The 10212-nt window shown below is 39.1% G+C and overlaps 1 protein-coding gene across 1 annotated transcript; it reads left to right on the forward strand.

Annotated features, from left to right (window-relative positions):
* Window positions 1–489: 489 nt before the first annotated feature.
* hspb3 (heat shock protein, alpha-crystallin-related, b3) lies at window positions 490–3046 on the forward strand. Its single transcript, XM_043688480.1, has one exon. The coding sequence runs from the start codon at window positions 992–994 to the stop codon at window positions 1418–1420; it is 429 nt and encodes a 142-aa protein (XP_043544415.1). The 5' UTR covers window positions 490–991; the 3' UTR covers window positions 1421–3046.
* The last annotated feature ends 7166 nt before the right edge of the window (window positions 3047–10212 follow it).

Below are 10212 nucleotides of genomic sequence, written 5' to 3' on the forward strand. Positions count from 1 at the left end.
CAAAAGCTTTAACACACACACCAACAGATTCAAGAACAGCTTCTTCCTGTTGTTATTAGACGTCTAAATGGACCTCTCAATTTTTAAATTTAATGTTGATCTACTGTTTCTGCACCTTCTCTGCAGCCATAAAATTGTTCTGTTCTATCACCTTAATGCACATTGTATGTTATGACCTGCCTGTAATGCACGCAAAACAAACCTTTTCACTGTACCTAGTTACATGTGACAATAATAACTCAAATCAAATCAAGTGCACTTTTAATCAATAATGAATTGAGATGTATAAAAAAATTAAGAATCTTTGGCCAAAGGTTAGGTGTCAACCTTTACACAAGCTTGTGTGTTACTTGACTATATATGATAATGACCTCGAGAACTCTCTGACTGTAGGTCCAAGTAGGAACAGTATGTTTTGATTGTCACTTAGAAGCTAGTTGCTATGGGAAGTTTCCCTGTAAGTTAGTTGTTATTTATAAATGCTGTGGTGGAGAGTACAACTTGTAAAGATAAGGGTGACTTATTGGGAAATTACTTATTGATTTACTTTAAAAAATGGTTTTGATATATTGAAATATGACATAAATACATTGGCATATATCAAAATCTTGCATCGATGGTTAAACAGTTTCAATGGTTTGTAGAGCCCCTGAGCAACTTCTGTGAAGAGTTCTCAGCTATAGCCATTTATTTGCTAAGGAAGCACAATTTCTACAACACAATTTCTATTTGTAGATCAGTCGCTTAGCCAATGACTATAGGAGCCAAATGTTTGAAATTGTATACATTCTTTCCAAAGTATTAAAATAAAACTGAGCTTCAAGCGTCGAATTATTTTGTCTCCAGATAGTGCCAAAAATACACTTTCTATAAAAGGCAGATTACCGAGTGCAAAAGAGAAGCTGGAGCATAGAGTAAGCAGCAGCATTCTAAAGAGAAGCTCACCCAGGACACTTCTTTCAAAAAGGAGCTGGTTCAAATTAAAGGGCTAATGGAGGACGGAATAATAAGACACTGGATTGACACTCCTGTTCGGTACCAGCACAAACTAGCCGGACAAGATCTCACAGAATGCAAACTGGATCATTTGATATTTGCCCTCCCTGGTCCAACAGAAATAACTGAGGAAAGGGACAAACTTTCAGTCAAAGAATCAGAAAAATCAGTGGAAGACACTGAGGTTGAAAAGTTGTTTCGAATCATGTTGGATGTAGTACAGTTCCGTCCTGAAGATATCATCATTCAAGTGTTTGAAGGATGGCTTATCATCAGGGCCCAGCATGGTCGAAGAATGGATGAGCATGGTTTTATTTCAAGGAGTTTTACAAGACAGTACAAACTTCCAGACGGTGTGCTATCAAAAGATCTTTCTGCATTGTTGTGTCATGATGGCATTCTGGTGGTGAAGGCAAAGACATAGCTGCAACACTTACTATGAATGAATATTGTTTGAAGTAGCTTATGCTGAATTATTACATTTTTTACAAAAAGTAGGAAATGTACTAAGTATAATAATGCATCAAACAAGTATTATTAAAAATTATGGATCTGTTGAAATTTAAAGGAGACAGCTTCACAGTAATGAAAACTTTGAAAGTGATTCCTTAGTTTACCCATAGTGTGTGGTGTTTGTTTACTGTAGGCATTATCCCAGAAGATTATAGATGAACAAATCACATTAAACTGCATTTGTTGTTATTTCATAGGATTTCTACTTTTTTGTATTGCTCTAAGGAATAATTTAAATGGGACGGTTGCTCTGTTTTCTAAAAACAAGATTGAAATGGACTCCTTGGCAATGATTTCACTAACTGATAACAATGAAATAGACACAGCAGATTGCCTTAGCAGAACACTGTATTACATCTCTTCTATAATTAGCAGAAAAACATGGAAAACTTTGTGTGCTATGTTAAGTGCAGAATCTAACACTGTAGACTGAGTTGGAATATGAATTCTGATCTTAACTCAATGCAAATGGTTGAGTTTTGAATGAGTTACAGTCAGACCCCAATGTTTCTAATATACAAGCTTATATTCAAAATGCTGTGCTTTAACACATTCAACTCCAATAGTCACAGCTACCAAACCATTAACCAAAGCAAGCCATGCTCAAATTGATGACTGCCTTATTTTTTTGGCTTAATTTCAGCATTTGTTATTTTTTTGAAGCAAGTAGCATCTAAGTAAACATGGTTTAAAGGAGACAAAAAGTCAAAACTTTTTGACTTGCATCCAGTCAGGCCAGGATGCAAGAAATTGTCTTGAGAAATTGAACACCAATTTACGCAGCATGAGTAGGAAAGGCAAGCTAATTGATTTGACCATCATTGGCATGGAAGTGCAACAAGAACAGTTAATTGTCAATCTTAGTTCTTAGACGAGGCAGGTAAACTTTGGTCAGGACACTACCATTGAAATGTAATAGAGATTGGTATTTTCCATTACGCTTGTTGCACATTTTTAATTGGAACAAAATGGTATTAATTCTTTTGCGTACAGAAAGCATAATTCAGTTTTTTAATGTGTGTATCTTTTATCATTACAACTGTATCATTCTTCAACACTAACTCATAATCTTAAATTGGTTTCTGCTGTGGTTCTTAGCACCATCTGAATATTTAATAAAAGTTGTCCAATAATAGAATTACGTCTCATGGTAGACTTAGTGAACTGAGGTTTGTAAATACAGTTTGTTTAAGGTATGGTCAGCATGCTGCCTGCTGCAAATGGCCAATGGGACGTGTTGTTTGGTATGGTCTTCCTGCTATTCAGCCTACATATCACACCAGCACTAAAACGTATATATCACATTTTCACTTGTGTGGTGGGCAAACATCTTTTTAATAAACTGTATCCTGCACTCTCATATATCATTGAACTGGGGTGATAAAATGAGCTCACGTTCCTCAATGTATTAGTTGAAAATTTCCCAATGTCTTCTCCATTACTGTCCACCAAAAGCCTATCTTCACTGGTCAATAAACATAATGGGATTTCTACAGTTCGATGCACTGTAAAATTAATCTTACTGGCAACTTCATGAATAGCGACTGAGCAATTTGCTCATCATGTAAGCTTGTTGATGTGATCAGGTATATTGAAACGATACCACACACTCATGGTTACCCTGACCAAATCATCGTTGGCTGGATTTTGCAGAAACTCATTAAAGGTCCTATGACTACCACTAATGGCCCCAAATTGTTTACCTAATTTTAAACTAAAAGAAGATGAATTTCTCAAAAATTTGAAAGCAGGTGAAACTAACCAGATTTAGCAGGTGGAATGAGTGGGAGAATACAAGGTGCATTTTTAAAAAATTAATTTACAGGATGTGAACAGCACTGCCTACATTAGCACGTATTATCCAGAGGACAGTTGAAAGTCAACCAAATTGCAATGAGTTTTGAATCACATGGAGGCCACCCCAGATAAGGATGGCAGTTTCCTTCCCGAAAGGACATTAGTGAACTAGATGGGCTTTAACAGCAATTGACAACAGCTTCATGGTCATCATTAAACTTTTAAGTCCAGATTTTTATTGAGTTCAAATTCCACCATCTGCTGTGGCAGGATTTGAACCTGATCCCTAGAACATTTTATAGGTCTCTGGATTAATAAGTCTAGCAATAATACTACTAGGCTACTACCTTCCCAAACTTTGCTGATTTATTAATGCCACATAGTGAGGGAAATCCGTTATCTTTACTCTGACATGCATTCTGCAAGTCTAGAGCCAGACCAATGTGTTTAACTCTAATCTACCCTATGAGATGACCTAGTAAGGCAACCAATTTAGGAACAATTATGGATGGGCAACAGATGCTGGCCTTTCCAGCAACATGCACATCCCAGTGAAGAATAAAGGTAATTTCTGTGTTAGAAAATACAATAGATATATTCTAACAGTACCAGAAATAAGGTGAGTGGTTAATACATTTTTACCTAAAATGTCTTGATAGTGGAATGTTGGCTATGATGTGGTGAGAAGTGATTGAAGGAACCTTGCTTTGACAGCGATAATTAAACACAGTAACATATAATGCTGCTGAATTAATAGGATTCAGATTCAGACCTGTGACACCTATCTAGTAAATTCCAGATCTCCATACTGGCATAAACTCTAACAATTCTCCACTAAGAGGGTATAAACAAATTAATTGTTAGATCACCTCAAATTGTTCTTGACACTTCCTTGAAGTCAGCTGGAGAACATGAGATGGAGAGAAGTGGGGCCTGATCAGCTCCAACCTTCCCTTTACCTGGGGAATGGAACTGTGGAGAAAGCAGATAGATTAGGACAGAAACTTTAAAAAAAAAACAAGCAATTGCTTCAATTTGTATATCATTGTAACTATCCAATTTATAACAATACTAACACTTTCCACCGCATTGCTTTGCTATACAAACATAGTCTGCTTCGAAGTCATTATGCCTCTGCTTTGAAATCTTGAAAGATTACGTTGTATAAAGTGTTTCCTAAAGATAGAATTTGATTTTGAAAAGTGTTTTTTAAAAATTATGGCCCAGATTTATTGATGGCTAGATAATAGTGGGCGGCACAGTGGCACAGTGGTTAGTACTGCTGCCTCACAGCGCCAGAGACCCGGGTTCAATACCTGCCTCAGGCGACTGACTGTGTGGAGTTTGCACATTCTCCCCGTGTCTGCGTGGGTTTCCTCCGGGTGTTCCTGTTTCCTCCCACAGTCCAAAGATGTGCAGGTCAGGTGAATTGGCCATGCTAAATTGCCCGTAGTTTTAGGTAAGGGGTAAATGTAGGGGTATGGGTGGGTTGTGCTTCGGTGGGGCGGTGTGGACTTGTTGGGCCGAAGGGCCTGTTTTCACACTGTAAGTAATCTAATCTAATCTAATAATCATTTCTGCAGTGTAATGAGAGTTGTGTTCAGGAACCATGCAAAATTCTCATCGTAGCAAACTCTGAAGGAATGGCCCTTCATGGGAAAGTCAGAAATCTGAGAGTACAATTGCAGTTAAGTAGATAGTCATGAAAAGTTAGATGATTAAAATGTATATTTAGTTTAATTTATGGCATTTAATACATAGAGGTATGAAATGGTACATTTTGGTAGGAAAAGTATGGACAAACAACATAGACGAAATGACAACATTATAAAGATGGTATCGGATAGAAAGATCTGAAGATATATGTGCACACATCAAACAATGGAAGGTGGCAGAACATCCATCAAAGTTTTACTTGCATATCCACTAATATCATTTATTGTATCCGTTGCTCCCGATGCGGTCTCCTCTACATTGGGGAGACTGGGCACCTCCTAGCAGAGCGCTTTAGGGAACATCTCCGAGACACCCGCACCAATCAACCACACCGCCCCGTGGCCCAACATTTCAACTCCCCCTCCCACTCTGCCGAGGACATGGAGGTCCAGGGCCTCCTTCATCGCCGCTCCCTCACCACCAGACGCCTGGAGGAAGAACGCCTCATCTTCTGCCTCGGAACACTTCAACCCCAGGGCATCAATGTGGACTTCAACAGTTTCCTCATTTCCCCTTCCCCCACCTCACCCTAGTTCTAAACTTGCAGCTCAGCACTGTCCCCATGACTTTTCCGGACCTGTCCTACCTGCCTATCTCCTTTTCCACCTATCCACTCCACCCTCTCCTTCCTGACCTATCACCTTCATCCCCTCTCCCACTCACCCGTTGTACTCTATGTTACTTTCTCCCCACCCCCACCCTCCTCTAGCTTATCTCTCCACGCTCCAGGCTCACTGCCTTTATTCCTGATGAAGGGCTTTTGCCCGAAACTCCTTGGATGCTGCCTGAATTTCGAAGCTCCCTGGATGCTGCCTGAACTGCTGTGCTCTTCCAGCACCACTAATCCAGAATCTGGTTTCCAGCATCTGCAGTCATTGTTTTTACCAGGTTGAGAAAGTAGTTAATCTGGTATTTGGACCCTGCATGGTTTCATGCAGTGAGAGGTTACAACCTGGAATGCACTCCCTGAAGGCAGGCAGGAGGTGGAGAAAGATTCCAAGGTGGTTTCTGGAAGTGAATTTATATGGGACAATAGAACATCTGCCTGCTAAACCTGGAGTGGACTGACTGGTGTAGTCCCCACTCTACAGCCCTCAGTGCAACTCAATGCAGTAGGCAGAGTCAGGTACACACAGAACTGGGAAGAACCTCATCAATTGATTCCAGATGAACGAACAATGATGCTTTCCTGCTAATAATTAGATACCCTTGACATCGATTCAGCCACATACACCAGGTTACTTAAAACTGTCTAGCATGATGGATATTGGATGAAACACCAGATTTTTGAGTTTTATTTCATTGTTTGACAAGATGTATGGATTTTCCAGATTCTTTATGACGTAAGTATGGAATTCTGAACTTAGTGGATCCGCATCCTTCCTTTTGTAGTACATCCACTATCCAAGTGCTAAATATCTATACTGCATCTTCTAGGTGGCACACTGCAGAGCCTCGGTGTTGGAAGGAGTGAATGTTTGTGGATGTGATGCCAGTCAAGGTGGTGGCTTGGTCTGGGATACTGTCATGTTTCTTACGTGTTATTGTAATTGCATTCATCTGGGGAGTATTCCATCATGATGGTGGACAAAGTTTGGAAAATTAAGAGGTAAGTTATGCACTGCAGACTTACTAGCCTCTGACTTGCTCTTGTTGTGGCAGTATTTATATCATTAGTGCAGTTCAGTTTCTAGTCAATTCTAGGATATTGATAGTGGGAGACTTTAGCAATGGTAATGCCACTGAATGTCAAGGAATGATAGTTAGAATCTCAATTGTTGGTGATGGTCATTTCCTGACGTTTTTCTGGCAGGAATGTCCCTCCAGCCTTGCACATTGCTTCTATTCAAATAATCATCAAATGCCCAATTGAATGCTTCACTTAAATTTTCGAGACTCAAATCACTTGTTGTGTGAAAAAGTTGCTTTTTCTCACATCACAGTTTCTTCTTTTGGAAATCACTTTAAATCTTTGCTCTTGAATTGTTGATCCTTTTATGAGCAGAAACAATTTCTCCCCATCTACTCTATCCAGGCTTCGTATGATTTTGAAAATTTCTCGACCCTTCCTCTTTCCAAGGAGAACAATACCAACCTCTCTCATATATCCACATAACAAAAGGTTTTCATCTATGGAACCATTTATGTAAATCTCTTCTGCAGTGTCTCCAATGCACTCACATCCTTACAGTAGTATGGGGCCTAGAACCGTGCATAATGTTCCAGCTGAGGTCTAACAAATGCCTTGTTTAGGTTTAGCATCCTTGCTCATGTTCTGTATGCCTCTATTAATAAAGTTAAAAATCACACAACACCAGGTTATAGTCCAACAGGTTTAATTGGAAGCACGCTAGCTTTTGGACGTCGCTCCTTCATCAGGTGATAGCGACGTCCAAAAGCTAGTGTGCTTCCAATTAAACCTGTTGGACTATAACCTGGTGTTGTGTGATTTTTAACTTTGTACACCCCAGTCCAACACCGGCATCTCCAAATCATGACTTCTATTAATGAAGCCTGGGATACAGTGTGCCTTATTTCCTGTCCTGCCTGCTTGAAAATCCCCAATTATAACCACTCAAAATATTGGCATCCCTCTTGAATTTCGCTGCAGATTATTCCTGTCCAACCTTCCCAGTTGATGGTCTATAGACTACAATGAGCCTACAATATAATTGTACCTGCTTTATCCCTTGCTTGAGCCAGATTGATTCTGTCTTTGAATCCTTTGGGAAGTCCTCCTTCTCCAGCCAGTACAAAGCCTTCCTTAAACAATAGTGCCTTCTTCTTTCCTTCTGTTCCTATCCTTTCTGAATACTTTGTATCCTGGAATATTTAACACTCACTCCTGGCTTTCCTTGAGTCAGGTGTCTGTTGTTGCCAGAACATGATGTTTCTACATGGCAATCTGTACCTGTAATTCTCCAACTGTTTTTGACATTCTGCACCTTCACTGACATGCAGTGTAACTGCGATTTACACTTTATTACTTTCTCCTGACTTTGACTTCACATTTGACATTTTATCTCTGTACTAGCACTATCCATCTCCCTAAGTATTTTTGGTACCCTGGTATTCCTTTTCCATATCCTCTCTTGGCTCTCACAATTCTGCCGCAATAACTTAAAGCCCTTACAACTCACAAAATTATCACAAGGAACTCAGTCCCAGCATTTGTTGCCCATTCTTCAATTGAATGGCTTGCTCGGAATTTCAAGGGGCAGTAAAGAGTCAGCCATCTTGTTGTGGGTCTGGAGTCTTGTAGAATCAGAGGAGCACTACAATGTAGAAGGAGGCCATTTCACCTATCATGCCTGCACTGTATTGATAAACGAGAATAATTACAAAAACATATGGTGCTGGCAGCATCTGTGGAGAGGAAGATGGACTTGAAATGTTAACTCTGCTTTCTCTCTACAGATCTTCTTTCCGATTTCCAGCGGTTACAGTTCTTAATTTCATTTGAGCGTCATTACCTAATTGCCAGTCTCCTGCTTTTTTCCCCCATACCCTTGTACTTCTTTTTAACCCAAATAATGATCCAATGCCTCAATAAAACCTGCCTCCTCCACATTTCCAGACAATGCATTCCATACCATAGTTACTCAATGGATGAAATGGTTTTTCTTCTCTTCACACTTATTTCTTTTGCAGATCACTTATAATTGATGCCTCTCTTGTTTCTATTCCTTGTACAAGTGTGAGCAGTTTCTCTCTATCTAGCATGCTTATGATTTTGAAAGATTTATATAGGTCAGATCAGGAAAGGAAAGTAGATTTTCTTCCAAAAAGACATTGAAGAACTTGATATTATTAAAAAAAACACAAATGAAAATTTCAGCCAACTTTCCATTCCATGTTTGCTGACGAATTCAAATTCCATCACTTGCTATGGTGGGACTTGAATTTATATTCCTAAACCAGAGAATACAGTGGTAGTCCAGTGATAAAACCACTATACCTTTGTCTTTCCCTTTGTATTCAAAGTGGCCATTGTGAAACTTGATAAACAGCACCCACAATGTTTCAGCAGCAGGGGGCATCAGAACCAATGACATCACATTGACTTCCAGTAAAGGGAGTTGGGAAAATATTAGAAGAAGCAAACTTCACAAATTCCTCCCTTCTTTGATTCAGAGATACTGCAGGGCTTTTACTTCAATTACCTGAGCAAGAACTGAGGGCTGAAGCTGCAATCTTTGTGAACTGTGTAGTTTCAGCAGAGACATAAGGAAACCTGTGATAACATTTCTGCACCGTTATTGTATTTTTTAATTAACCTGTTCAGAAATGTTATTACACACTTCTGCAGCAGATGGGACCTGAACCTGGGCTTCCCAGTAGGGGCATTACAACTGTGCCACCACAGCCCTTTTAGTGTATTCTTGCAGTTTCAGAAATGAAGGCGATGGAAAGCAACTTTACAGTGACAACAAAATTAACATTTTTTAAAATTCAAGTTACTATCTAATTAGACACATATGAACTTCAAGTCCATCAAAATGTCTAATTATTAAGATGTTGTGTCCTGGAAATTGATCTCAAATTGCAATGTTGCACTTGTTATTGTTTCTATTTGCTTATTACTGTCAATCAATCTTACCACATTGGATATCATTACGACTAGTCCACGTGTTTTGCACAATTAAGTTTGAATTACTGTCATAAAAATGTCGAGAAGTCTTTTACCTGGAGATAAGGAACAGGCTGAAATACCACATTCAAACAGCCCAATATCAAATTTCACAGCACAATTGATGGCACTGGTTATTAAGGTGAGAACCTGTGTTCAATCCACTGTCTTTCAGTTTCTGAACTTTTGAAAACTCGCCTGAAAAGCCAGTGAAAAAAAACACATGGGTTGCACATGTAGTTTGAATTCATCACCACATATTTTGACATGCCTGTAATTTTAAAATCCCCAACAAAATAGTAGTATTTTAAAAAAAAGAGAAGTCCGTTTATTAATTCGGGTGTATCATTTTAATTCTAAACACAGAATTACAGAAGTATTGCAATGTAGAAGGAGGCTATTCAGCCCATTGTGCTTGCACAGCTTGTTAAATGAGCATCATTACGTGGTGCCCATCTCCTGCTTTTTCCACACACCTTTGCACTTTGTCTTTTATCCAAACAATTGTTAAATGCCCTCTTGACTGTCTCAATTGAACTTGTCTCTACCCTACTTCCAGA

Source organism: Chiloscyllium plagiosum, chromosome 1 (assembly GCF_004010195.1).
Source record: "Chiloscyllium plagiosum isolate BGI_BamShark_2017 chromosome 1, ASM401019v2, whole genome shotgun sequence".
Taxonomy (NCBI): Eukaryota; Metazoa; Chordata; class Chondrichthyes; order Orectolobiformes; family Hemiscylliidae; genus Chiloscyllium; species Chiloscyllium plagiosum.

Bases quoted from the DNA above. Each gene is read 5' to 3' on its own strand.
- hspb3 (XM_043688480.1), top strand. From the start codon at position 992: ATGGAGGACGGAATAATAAGACACTGGATTGACACTCCTGTTCGGTAC.